Here is a 14,421-nt window from a genome sequence, read left to right on the forward strand (position 1 = left end):
CCCATGATCACAAAGTGTACACACCGGTTATAATAACAGAGGCAGTATAGATCCACGCCTTACGCTCACATCCAGTGTGCTGCGCTCACAGATTAACAGCCGTAAACTGGCCGAAGTGAGAAGGTTTGCCTTGTTGCTTAAAGAAAATGCTGTTATCTGGATATTCTTGATTCAATTAAGTCTTTAACCTCTTACACCCTAAGGGTGTATAAATAATTTCTGCCTGACAAAAACACACAAAAGTAAATAACTTATAGCCTCAAAGCTATTAGATTTAAGAAGAAACTTTTGGTACGTCTGTAAAGGTAAGATGTCATAGAATGGATTTCTGGTGTCAGCACCATTGTAGCTTTGACCCTGCCTGAAATATTAGGGACAAAATACAAAATATTTGGCATTTTTTGAACCTCGCCAAAATTTTCTTTGAAATAAACATTGCAAAACACTACCAAAATATTATTTATAGCACAAAAAAGTAGTACAGACTTTTAAATCTAAATGTGTAAAATTATACCAAATTTGGACTCAATCAGATGAATCATATTTATTTTAGAATGGTATTAGTGAGAAATTTCTTAGGTGGACGGGCCATTTTGGCACATTTATCCATAAATGTCACCAAACTGTGCCAAATGTGTTTTTTACATCAATACTGGGGGTTTGTTAAAATTACGAGGTCGCGTAGCAGCTGGACCCACCGGTGGGTCCGTAGGGTTCTAGGGGTTAAGAGTTAATACATAAGAAAATATAAATCAATTTCATTAATATTGTTATTCTGATACCTATAAAAGTAAAAAAAAAAATTAAAACAAGTTTTACAGGTTTGAAGACATTTCGCTTCCCATCCAGGAAACCTTTTCCATTCAAAATGTGGATTAACATTGAGATCCAAGCTTTATAGAGTAGCCCTACAGCGCCTTGTTATGGCTTGGAAAACATGCAAATTGAACCGGAAGACTAGATCCACCCATCAGTAATGGGGAGTCGTTGAGGTCTTTGTTAGCCTGCAATACAGATACTGGCCTATGCCTCTGAAAATGGAGTCTTTAGGGTCATTGTTGGCCTGGCTGACCAGGTGAGAGGTTTTGGTGCTCTGCATAGCGAAGGGGGTTGAGATGGGAAGGAATAAACTCCATTGCTGCGTTGTAGGTCATCAAAAGAGGACCAGAATGAGTCATTTTATTCTCTTATATCTGTACTTTAAAGCTTGGTTTGCTGTTTTAAGTGAGATTTTTAATCTTTAATTCAATCTTTTTTCTTTATTTCTTTTTTCCCGACTGTTTCTCCAGTTCTGAGTATTGGAGAGGGTGGATTCTGGGAGGGCAGCGCCCGTGGACAGCTGGGCTGGTTTCCAGCCGACTGCGTGGAGGAGATCCCGGCCAAGGCCACCGAGGAGAGGACCTGTGAGTGACACGTTGGCTGTGTTGGTAACAGGATATATGACTGAGATCTGAGGAGCACATGTTGGGAATTAGGGGAAAAAACACATTTTGAAAATTGAAATTTGAAAAATAAAATGCAATCCAGAAGGAAAGTTCTTTTAATCAATAAAGGTTTTGAGAGTCACTCAAATAGATTTCCTTTAAATTTTTTTATTTATTTATTGGTTATATTTGATATTTTCTATTTTTTCTTTTTTGTTCCTGAAAATAGGTTTTTCATTTTTATTATTCATACTCCTGTTTTCCGATTAGGTTTAAATGTGTTGTGTTTTTCTTTTTACTTGCAATTTTCGGATTATGTTGTCGTCACTTGTTGGGGTAGGAGTTCCTCTAAAGTGAACAAGTTTCGACTGGTTTGTATGGATGTTAGAAACAACATTTTATTGGTCGGGGTTCATTCGTATCAGACTTAAAGTGAAGTGAATACCATTTGTGAAATGATATTTAAAATTGAAAAAATTCCCAAATTTACATCTGAAAAATGGGAATTAAAAAGAAAAATCTAAAATATAATATCTATAAGAGGCATTTGAAAAAATAAAAATAAAGAAAAAATAAATCAGAGAAACTTACTTTTGAAACCTTTTTTGATTCAAATTAAAAAGTGTGTTTTTTAATTTATATTTACAAACCTTTTCTTTGCTTGCAGCAATAATGTAACAAAATTCCTTCCATACAGGTTAGCACTGTAGCTAAGACTGAAATGATGGACTCATTTCTTTACAAAACCTTAAAACATTTACTAGTTTTTACATTTTCAAATTAGAAAAAGGGAACAAAAAGACGCATCATAACAGTATTTCCACCTTCGACTGAGTCCTGATGCTTTGATGCAGCATGGATGAGGTTGGGGGCGCGGGGCCTCCATGCCATCTTGCTAGGATTTAACAGTGATTTGAATCCCAAATGAAACAGAGTTTTTCTGCCCAAACTATTCCTAACATTCAGATCCAACATGCTAACCTTTCTCCATGGATCAGGTGCTCCTGTCGGTGGTTTCTGTACAGGTTTGGCACCCTGACCCGTCTGCATTTGTGTAACTTTAAATCAAAATTCTTCACACCTCCTTATGTTTTGAATTCCAGAGCTTGATTTTTTTCATTCTCAACTCATTAGTGCACATTAACTTCCAAACTAAACATCTTAATGACTGTAATTAGTTCCTGTAAAAACGTTTTTTTTGCGTGTGATGGCACGTGGCTCGAGTTTGAGCAGCATGTGTGTCTTTCATTCTGTCTGCTCGTCTCTTCCCATCTCCCCCAGGCTGCCGTGTGCCGAGCTTAGCGCTACATTGCCCTGCTAACTCAGCTGTGCTCTTATTTCCTATGGGTGCAAGCTAATGAACTTGTCATGCCATGCTCCATCCCCCATAAACGTTTTCCCCGTCCATACGTTCACTTTGTGCCCAGGGAGATGTTTGAGACGTCTTCCTTCTCTCTCTACCGCTCTCTCTTTCTGTTTTCCATCTTGTGTCATGTTGTTTTCTTGCTTTGTTTAATTATTGAGATGAGTAAGCACCGAGTTAGCTCCAAACATCCATCAGCTCTGATCCAGGCAGACCGGCTCCTGTTCTTATGTTCCTCCATTGCTTTTGCTGTTTGCCATTATTTGTGTGGCTCAGTGTAAAAGTTAAACCCAAGGCAATTGGCTGAGGAAAGCTCCCTCATGCTGTGCCTGGTCCAAACTGCCCCCAGGTCTGCCTCGAAAGAAAAGGCTGTCAGAAAATGGGAACACAGTATGGCGTCCTGCAAAGAGCCATTCAGGGGCGGCTTCGGTCAAAGCTTCAGATCAAATGTAGGCTGCAGTCAGAGGAGCACCGCATGCCGACATGTAGCCGTGAAACAGCTTCAGCTGACAGAGGAACACATTAAAATCATTCTGATCTTTGTATTTTACCAGTGATCAAATAACAAGCTGTCCACTTCCCTTCATCTAAACAGTAGTTCTAATACATCTTTCTCATTTCCCAAAATGGATCAATGAACATAACATCCTCAAACAAACCTTGTCTGGTTTCTCTTCAAGACCTGAGCAGGAATTTCTTTTTCTTGACTGTTGTGTCTGCTTAGAAAACTATGAATTGCTACTAGTCTTCAGCGTTAGCAGGGCCATAAAGAGGGGTTGGTGTTGAATAGAGAGAGACTTGTAAAAATGTCACAGGCAGATCAGCGGTATGGTTTGCTTTAACTCTAGAGGCTTTGAAAGCCTCAAAACAAACCCATTCAGGAGGCTCTGTAGATCTAAATGTGTCTGTTATTTAATATTTAATAGAGTAACTTTAGGTCTGCCATATTTAGTCCAGTGGACACCTACATGGCCGTGATGTTAGAAAAATAGAAGGAACTGGAATTTTGAGCACTATCAAACTCCAAAAATAAAACTTTGCACAAATATGAAACAAGTTTACAACTTCTATTAAAGGCACACTGTGGACATTGTGACCTAAAGAGTTGACGCATATGAGTTATTTTAAATGATTTCTTAGGCCAATATTCAGCGCTTGACACCATCAATGGTATGAGCGTCATGTCACCTGGAAGACTGTATCACTTTATGGCAACAGGCTCTTATATTGTCATGGAGATAAGGCTTTTTCTCTACTATTTTTCCGTCTGCTCGACTACTGGTCATGGCTGAAAGGCATTGAGGAAAAACAAGAGTTGATCTTGGAAAGGAGTTTCTTCGTTTGCGCAGGCTGAGAGAAGAAGCTGGATGCAACCGGACCGTGCCAGACACAACAAAACCAGGCTAAACTAGTACTAGTTCAACCATGGGGGTCGGCAAGTTTTAGTTCAGGCTCGATTCTCAGATGAAAAAGAGCGCATGAGCAGACCGCATCATTAAATTTCATTCATACAATCAGCCTCCGTAATCATGAAATTTCCGATATTCATAAAAATAATAGCTTCTCTACCTTACCACACAATTTCCAGTGATGATTCTGCTTAGCAGTGTGATGATTGTAAACTCCTGTCATTGTTTCCTGCTTTTGTAAGCCCTGATTAAACTATCGTTTGTCAAATCCACTCCCCAAAAGCCGACTCTGTCAAGTAAATTCACCAAAGGCTGCCTTCTTCGCCTGACTCTCTGCAAACAACAAAATATCACAATTAGACTTAGGCAACTTTTATTTGCTGTATACGAAACAAAATTTGGTTAAGTACAGCTTTTCAGACAGTAAATAAACATTTCCATTCCATAAAGTGCAGCGGTGATGAAATGTAAACAGTGTGGGAGAAAAAAAAACCAGTGCCAAAAGCATTCATATGAAAGTTCAGAGCATTAATATACATGGTGCATATATGCAGTATTTTTTGGTTTGGTGTTATCAGTGTGATGCAGAGTCAGCATTCAGCTGTCTGATGGCAGTCGGGAAGATACTGTTGCAGAATCTGCTGAACCTGTATCGCATGCTGCAAAGCCTCTTCCCAGGGGGCAGCGGGGAGAACAGTCCATGGTGGGGGTGTGAGGGGTCACTGATGATGATACGGGCTCAGAACACGCAGTGCTGGGATGAAATGTCTTTAATGGAGGGAAGAGAAGGCCCAATGATCCTCTCTGCTGCTCTCACTACTCTTCTCACCTTCTTCCAGTCTGAGGCGCTGCAGCCTCCACACCACAAAGTGAGACAGCTGGTCAGAACGCTCTCTATGGTGCTTCTGTAGAAGGTTGTTCGGATGGGTGGTGGCAGGTGGGCTCTCTTCATCCTCCGCTGGAAGTCCAAGCGCTTCTGGGACCTTTTGACCAGTGAGGTGGTGTTTACAGTCCAGGTGAGGGTGTCTGTGATGTGCACCCCCAGGAATTTGGTGCTACTGACCACCTCTACAGCTGAGCTGTTGATGAGCAGTGGAGTGTAGTTAAGCCGGGTCTTCCTGAAGTCCAAGATGATCTTCATGTTCTTCACATTTAGGATCAGGCTGTTACCTTTGTGCCAGTCCTCCAGCTGCTCCGACTCCTCTCTGTAGTCCTGGTCGCTGTCATCTCTGATGAGGCCCACCACAAATAAAATAGCTATAAATATTGATTTTTTTTTTATTTCTTCTATAAACAACTTTCCCTTTTTTCCACATTCATTTCCAATCCAGCCAAAGTAAACACTGAAGTCAGACAGATTCTCAACACTAGTACAGAGAGAGACAGATGGGCAACTCCCTTCCAGATGTTCTCTAAGGCTACGTTCACACTGCAGGCCTTGATGCTAAATTCCGATTTTTTTTGCGAAATACGTTTTTTTTAAGTTGCTGTTCATATTTCCAAATTTATGCGACTTCTATGTGATCTCCTGTGTGAACTGCAGTCATACAACGCAAGTGTCCCGCATATGCAGTAGAGGACGAAATGACGTCACAGGCCAGCGTGCTTTTATTTTCTGGAAGTAAACATGGATGGTATTACCAGCGCGCATCTAGCGGTCTTTTCCAACCATAAAAACCAACATATTCTCATTATCAGTTCGTATGAAATCGTACGAAAAGTTATGCACAGTATTTCGTACGTTTTTGACATTTTTTTCTCGAAAAAAACATATCGCTGCGCATGCGCAGCCAGACAGAAGAAAGAAGCAGATCCGTGGACGGATGTAAAACTGGGACGGACAGTGCAATAATTACTTCATGATGTCTCTAAATAGGTTGCTTGCTCTTTTGTATCTTAGGGTTAGGGTTAGGGTCAGGGTTAGGGTTAATTGTATGTTAAATTCTATGTTATTGAATGGTGCATAAGATAAACATAAATACTGCTCTCCGCATCATCATCTGCCATGGTTGCTGTTTTTCTTGCCACGTCTGCATAGCAAGACGCATAATAGTGACAGATATCGGATCCAGGTCGCATATGGGCAAAAAAAATCGGATTTGGGTCACTTCAGGCTGCACTGTGAACGTAGCCTGAGAACGCTGCTTGTCTAACCTGAAAAACTGTTTTAAATCGGCGGCTTCATTACTTAAAACATCTGAACTGTTTCTGTTTCGGAGGGAATGTTAGCTTTGGATAATCGCAGGAAGAAACAGATTACAGGAGAAATATTTAAACATTTAAAGCTGCAGTAAGTCTTGTAATTATTCAATACCTACATCATTATTTATTCAACAAGAGTGGGAAAGTCCCTTTGTGGGCTCTGTTAGCTGCTTGTTAGTAGAATGGTTTGGGAACCACAAACCAAACAGATTATTTTTACATTTATGTTTGCACGTTAACTTTTTGTTGAAGGAAATATTTCTGCACTTTCTGTTTGTTAAATTTCCATCTCCCTCCATGTGTAGCCTCTTCCCACCAACAGACACAGAAATCTGCTCATGCTGATTCAACTTAAATGTGTTTAGTCTCTAATCCCTCTAATTCAATAGAAGTGATGCAGGCGGATTAAGGCATGCTTACACATGCTCTGCTTTCGACCCTTGGCAGGATTCTGCATTCTATGGATGGAACAGGAAACAACAGCAACAGATTTACATTCATTAGTTTGTCTATTTAATTGTCTTACTGCAGGAGCACCCACCGGTGGGCACCACCCACCCCAACACACACACACACACACACACCCCAACTCATTGGATTGCACTCTGACTTCTACAGTAAAGGATTATGTTTCTTCTATCCTACAACCTGGTGAACAGTTATTTTTCATGTGCAGATTGGATTGCAGTTTTCTTTTTAGTGTTAGTTTATAATAGTGATTGTGTATCGCAGCTACAGGAAGGATGATTAAACTTGGAGAAGAGGGAATATTTCTTCATTCATTCATTGTGCTCTAATCATTTACAATTGGGTTTTGTGGGAATCTTATCCAGGAGAAATCCTGTGAACTTCCTGTCACCCAGGGAAATCTTCCAGCTCCTTCTCTTGGATTTCAGGCCAACAGGATATTTAGTTCTTCCAGCTGGTTCTGGTCCTCTCTCAGTAGGACCAACCTGATCAATAGTTTGACACCCTAAAATGGTTCTTTTAATGTGGAGAAACAGCCGCTCTGTTTTAATTAAAGCTTAGGAAAAGCTACATTATTACATTCTGCATTTTTAAGAGGATGCATTTTGGAGACCACCGGGAACGCAGTGAGAGTCATATTCTTTGATTTTCCAGCAATTTCAACACCATCAGGCCAAAGCTGCTGAGGTGGAAGCTGGAGGACGCTGGAGGGGAAAGACATCTTGCTGTCTGGACAATCAACTACCTTACCAACCTCAATACAAGTGGCTGCACGCCTGTCAGTCAGAGGTGGCAGTCTGCAGCACTGGGGCCTCCCAGGGCACCGTTCTGTCTCTGTTCCTCTTCACCCTTTACTCCTTGGACTTGATCTACACGACAGCTACCATCTCTAGAAGTTCTCCGATGACTTCGGCCATGTAGGCTGTGTTTCTGAGAAGAATAAGCTGGTGTATTGGTCGGTCATCATGAACTTTGTGGACTGGTGGGAGAAGAACCACCTGTGTCTTAACACAAGTAAGAGCAAGGAGATGTTGATCGACTTCAGGAGAAAACCCCCAACTCACTTCCCCGTTAACATCCAGGGGCAGGACATAGAACCTGTGGATAGTTTTAAGTCCCTTGGTGTTCCTGTCAATGATAAAATGGACTGGACTCATAACACTGACGCCCTGAATAAGAAGGGCCAGAGCCGCCTCCACCTCCTGAGGAGGCTGAGGTCCTTCAGAGTGAGGAGGCCCCTGCTTAAAACCTTCTGTGACTCTGTGGTGGCCTCAGCCCTCCTCTACGCTGTCGTCTGCTGGGCCCCTGGCAGCACAGAGCGGGACAGAAAGAGACTGAACAAACTGGTCAGAAAGGCCGTTTCTGTCCAAGGCTGCACTCTGGACTCAGTGGAGGAAGTGGCTGAGAGGAGGGTGCTGTCCAAGCTTCAGCCATTATGGAGAACACCTTCCACTCTCTGCACCAGACTGTAGAAGAGCTGAGCAGCTCCTTTAGTGAAAGACTTTTATACCCTGTTTGTAAAAAGGAGCGCTACTGCAGGTCATTCATCCCTGCTGCCATCAGATGACAATGCAACACTACAATGGCAATAACTAATGTGCAATAGCTCTTTAATACCCTGTGCAATAACCTGTTTATATTTAATAACCAGTGCAATAACTATATATGAATACCTATTTAATACCTTGTGCCTGTGCAATAATCGTGTTAGATAAGAGACTTCAGCTGTTATTTATAGATATGTTGACGCACTGCATATACTGTATATACCCCATGCACCTTCTCCTCCTGTTGGTACCTTCTTCTGACTGTTGAACTGATGTGACAAGTGAATTTCTCCACTGTGAGATCAATGAAGTCAACCTTATCTATCTTATCTCTTAATTTATGTCCAAAGCTTGATATAAGCTCTTCTGTATGGTTGCTGAGGGATGTAAATGCCCTGCACATATGTGAATAGGCAGCAAATAAAACACATTACTGCAAACTGCACTTCTTTCTGTGCTGCAGGTTAGAAAATCTGTAATCATAGAAAATAAAGAGTAGCATAAGACAACCTCACCTTGAACAGTGTGGTTAACACCACCTCATTGATCAAAAGGGCACAAAAGCGCATGTACTTCCTGCAGAAGATGTGGAGAGCCCACCTGCCCCCACCCATCCTCAAGACCTTCTACATAAGCACCGTAGAGAGCGTTCTGACCAGCTGTGTGTGTGGTGTGGAGGCTGCAGCGCCTCAGACTGGAAAAAGGTGAGAGGAGAGGTGAGAACAGCAGAGAAGATCATTGGGGCTCCTCTTCCCTCCATAAAAGACATCCCCAGCCCGTAGCATCATCAATGACCCCTCACACCCCTAGCCTGGGTGCCAGTCCGAACTTAGTCCCGCCCACAAGGTTTGAGTTCGGGGAAGTTCGGTCTGGCTCTGCTTCATAGTAGCGCGAGTATTATCGCCCACTGTCAGGCGATCCAATCAAATTGTCAGGCCGGACTTTATACGATGATGGACAGATGATCAAGAGTAACGTAATCAACCACGTGACCAAAGCGCGCTTGGGTGACAACAATAATGGCTGCCGCTGGAGAGTTTGGATGAGTAGATTCTGCTATTAGGTCTGTTCTAGAAGATATCGACAGCAAATTAATTTTAAAAGAGGAACAGAGAAACGCGATCAAGTCTCATCTTCTTATTCTAGGCGTGAAAATGCACGCTTTGATTTTTGTGGACAACAACTATGCCTCGCTTAACATACGTCACGCACTCCGTTGCTCTTATTGGTTGTAGGTCTATCCAATTGAGTGCAGAGTCATTTTTTTTCCTGGTTCGTTCAAAACACGCCCCATAATCACAGCTCTATGGAGCAGCATCAGACTCATATTCTGACTAGAATTGAGTCGGACTACGTCAGGCTATCACACCCCCACCATGGAGTGTTCTCCCTGCTGCCCTCTGGGAAGAAGTGTCACAGCATTTGATGCAGATCCAGCAGATTCTGCATTAGTTTCTTCTTGATGAGAAGAAACAGCAGAACTGTTTAAAGAACGCCAAATCATGTTGCACACTGTGCATCACACTGATAACACCAAACCAAAAATACTGCATATTTGCATCATATATATTAATGCTCTGAACTTCCATATCAGTGCGTTTTTGCACCATGATTTTTTCTCCTACACTGTTTACATTTCATCACTGCAGCACTTTATGGAATGGAAATGTTAATTAACTGTTGGAAAAGCTGTACTAAACGAAATTTCAGTTCGTACACACTCTGTGTAAACAAAATGACAATAAAAGTTGTAAAAGTCTAAGTCTGGTTGTGCGTTTGTTTGTGGTAATATTTCCTTTTCCTTTTCATTGAATGACTGTAAACATGGCCGCACAGCGAAGATCTTTGACCTGCCCTTCACTGCAGCAGACATGGGCTGCTCTTATTGGTAAATTTAATAAAATAGCCTCATTTTTTTTTATCTTAAACTAGCGTCACACAGCATGTTTTTGATTATTATGTATGCATCAAAACAGGAGAAGGTTGTGTAGAAAGCTAGAAACTGTTTATATCCCCAAAGATTTTCATTTATTTCTTCACAAGAATAAGTGTTAATTTATGAGCATCAACCTTGTGACTCAGGGGCAGTAAAAGATGCTTCTGCAGATTTTGGCTGCTGCTTCGGTCTTTCAGGGTGAAGAAGGAGCAGATCCAAAATGCAAAGTTCTCTATATGCATTTCCCTCTTTGTTCTGACCTTCATCTATGGCTGTGAAATTAAAATCAGCTCCAACAGGCAAGCAGCCAAACTGAGGTTCCTCCATCCAGAATCAGCCTTAGTGGTAAATCAAGGAGCTCAGAGTAGAGCTGTTGCCTTCATGATACCTTCTGAGTTCCTTCCGTTGGAGGTCTTACAGATATGTCGCCTCAGATGGAGAGCCCTGAGCAGGCCCAGAAGTTGCCTGTGGGATCATACATCCAGAGGGATGGGTAGAAGGAAAAGGAGTCTGGATCAAAACCTACAGTGATGGCCAAAAGTTTTAAGAATGATTCAAATGTTAATATTTACTGCTTCAGTTTTTATAACGGAAATTAGCATATACTCCAGAATGTTATAAAGAGTGATCAGCATAACAGCAATTAATTGCAAAGTAAACCTTTGCCTAGAAAATGAACTTTATCCCCCGAAACACATTTGAACGCCATTGCAGCCCTGCCTTAAAAGGAGCAGCTAACATGGTTTCAGTGATAGCTCCATTAAAACAAATGTGGGTGGTGATGAGGACAGGGCTAGAGATCAATCTGTCATGATTAAGTAATAATGATACCACTGCACACTTTAAAGGTATACTATGCAACCGGTGTTGATTTTCCAGCGAGGCTCCCCCTAGAGGGCGAAATTAAAAGTGCACCGTCGTAAATATGCTCAGCTGTTCTCCTGGTTTCTCCGTCAAGCCAGGCACGGTTGTTTTCAGCAGAAACGCGAAGTCCGCGTCAGCCTTGAGCCTCCTTTTTGTTTTAGCTCTCACCATTCGGAAAAGGCTTGCCTGACGGTACGACTCCTCTCTCTGTCCATAGCCCCTTTCCTCTTTCTTGCCTGCTCCGACATGGGCTTTCGCTGTTTTCACGCTGGTTCCGCCATGATAACTGCACAAATATCGCCACTGCGCTAGCAACGAGCATGCCTTTAACTGGGGGCGTGTAGCAGTTCTCGCCGTAAGGCAAGACCGACTCTCGCCATGCACGAGACTTCTGAGCCTGTGGGTGTGGGCCGAGGGCTCCTGCAATTGCAAGTATGGTATAAACGGTAGAATGGTAGAAAACCTTTGTTCGACCTGAAATGACTAATTTAATCATCCAAAACGTTATGGAACACATTAATTAACTGAAAAATGTTGCAAAGTATGCCTTTAAAAAGAGGCTGGTGCTTGGCATCATCGTTTCTCTTCTGTGAACCATGGTTATCGCTAAAGAAACATGTGCCGTCATCATTGCACTGCCCAAAAATGGCCTAACAGGAAAAGAGAATCACAGCTAGAAAGATTGCACCTCAGTCAAAAATCTTGCGCATCATCAAGAACTTCAAGGAGAGAGGTTCCATTGTTGCCAAAAAGGCTCCATGGCGCCCAAGAAAGACCAGCAAGCTCCAGGACCGTCTATTAAAAGTGTTTCAGCTGCGGGATCGGGCTACCAGCAGTGCAGAGCTTGCTCAGGAATGGCAGCAGGCAGGTGTGAGTGCATCTGCACGCACTGTGAGGCGGAGACTCTTGGAGCAAGACCTGGTCTCAAGGAGGGCAGCAAAGAAGCCACTTCTCTCCAGGAAAAACATCAGGGACAGACTGATATTCGGCAAAAGGTGCAGAGAGTGGACTGCTGAGGACTGGGGTAAAGTCCTTTTCTCTGATCAATCCCCTTTTTGATCGTTTGGAACATCTGGAAAACAGCTTGTTGGGAGAAGACAAGGTGAGCGCTACCACCAGTCTTGTCACATGCCAACTGTAAAGCATCCTGAAACCATTCATGTGTAGGATTGCTTTTTAGCCAAGGGAGTCGTCTCTCTCACAGTCTGACCTGAAAACACAGCCATAAAAAAAGATGGTGCCAGAATGTCCAAGAGCAGTTTGGTGATGAACAACGCCTTTTCCAGCATGATGGAGCACCTTGCCATAAAGCAAAGGTGATATCTAACTGACTCAGGGAACAAAACATAGAGATTTTGGATCCATGGCCTGGAAACCCCCCTGATCTTAATCCCATTGAAAACTTGTAGTCAATCATCAAGAGACGGGTGGACAAACGAAAAACTTAGGAATTCTGACAAAATGCTAGAATTGATTGTGCAAGAATGGACTGCTATCAGTCAGGATGTGTCCAGAAGTTGATTCAGAGCATGAAGAAGAGGGGTCAACACTGCAAATATTGACTTGCTGCATTAACTCATTCTGTCATTAAAAGCTTTTGTTACTCATAATATGACAGCAATTGTATTTCTGTATGCGATGACAACATCTGACATACACACATGAAAACCAGAGGGCAGCAGATTATGTGAACATATAATATTTGTGTCATTCTCAATACTTTTGACCATGACTGTATGGATTCTATTTTAAACATAAAATGGATGTGAGAAACAACCAGTGATGGGACTAACGGCGTTACCTTGTTTTAGTAACGAGTAATCTAACTAATTACTTTGACTGTAACTATAACGCAGTTACCATTGCAGGCACCCCGTTACTGCGCGTTACTCAGGTCGCACAATGAACCTTTTTTCATGATAGGACTCGTGCGCAGCTGCGTGAAGCTGACACCCCACCCACGTCAAAAAACTCTGCAAATAGACTGAATGGTTAGTGCAACGTTAGTGCAGATTTGTGCAGAAAAAAATATTGTTTGTGCTACTTTTGTTTAAGAGATATTAAAGATTATTTTAGGTCATCCAGAGGTGCGCGCTTTGTCATGAGAGAGGGGAGGATGAGATTCCGTCTGTCAGTTGAATAGGTGGGTGTTTCTGCTGGTGGGTGTTAACGTACAGCACACACAGAGAGATGGAGAGTGAGGATGACTCCAGCAGCAAAACAGCGTTTTCCACATGGAAATACCGGTGCTACGTAGAGCTGCGTTTCCCCATCACATAACGGTTTCCTCTGCATCTCCACACAGCGCAGGCGGCAAGAGTCACCGCGTAAGCGACAGGAAACGCGCATGCTCGCTAAAGGCGCGCAACAGTCGCCCTGTGCTCGCGCCACAGGAGAACTATGGAGAGCGTGAAGGATCAAATGAACCTGACAACAGCCAGAAATGATAGCCTATATGGAGAAAGGGAGAAATCTGGATGGATGGATGGATGGATGGATGGATGGATGGATGGATGGATGGATGGATGGATGGATGGATGGATGGATGGATGGATGGATGGATGGATGGATGGATGGATGGATACTCTGCCTTCTCAACCTACTGTTTTTTTTATTTTAAACATTATTTGATGGCCTTTGTGGCAGGGATGGAGATCCATATTTTATGTCACACACAGAGTATAGATCTAGATAGATAGATGGATAGATAGATGTTGCAGTATCTATAACAACCCAAACACACAGGATTTCAGAATTAGACATCCCCAGTTATTAATTTCATATACTCACCGGATCTGAATGTCCTGTTATAAAACTTCACATGGCGTTCCCCCCTGATGTCATTTACGTTGAGTTGCAATAAATGCTAAACTGTCTGCAGGTTCTTGTCTTTGTCGTCCGCTCTATTCAGCTGGCTTTGGAAACACACGGCGAGAAGGTGGGGGCCGGGTGGTGAGGTTTACGGGGGCGAGAAACGCAAAAGTAACGCAATAGTTACTTTTACTAGTAACTAGTTACTTTTATTGTGGAGTAACTCAGTTAGTAACTCAGTTACTTTTTGGGAGAAGTAACTAGTAACTATAACTAATTACTTTTTCAAAGTAACGTGCCCAACACTGGAAACAACCAACATTTGATGTGGGACTCTCCAAAGCATTTAAACTTTTCTACTTTTAGCACCACATCATGGACTCCATCTACAAAGAGA

General features: G+C 42.4%; 1 protein-coding gene across 1 annotated transcript in view; it reads left to right on the forward strand.

Moving 5' to 3' along the window:
- Positions 1 to 14,421, forward strand: part of LOC119788861 (SH3 and multiple ankyrin repeat domains protein 2-like) — a 381,590-nt gene that overhangs the window by 264,356 nt on the left and 102,813 nt on the right. Inside the window, exon 14 of the mRNA XM_038293549.1 lies at positions 1,290 to 1,403. Coding sequence (XP_038149477.1) covers positions 1,290 to 1,403 — 114 coding nt within the window. The remainder of the gene's footprint in view (positions 1 to 1,289; positions 1,404 to 14,421) is intronic.

Source organism: Cyprinodon tularosa, unplaced genomic scaffold (genome assembly GCF_016077235.1).
Source record: "Cyprinodon tularosa strain WSP-4 unplaced genomic scaffold, ASM1607723v1 ctg328, whole genome shotgun sequence".
Lineage (NCBI taxonomy): Eukaryota > Metazoa > Chordata > Actinopteri > Cyprinodontiformes > Cyprinodontidae > Cyprinodon > Cyprinodon tularosa.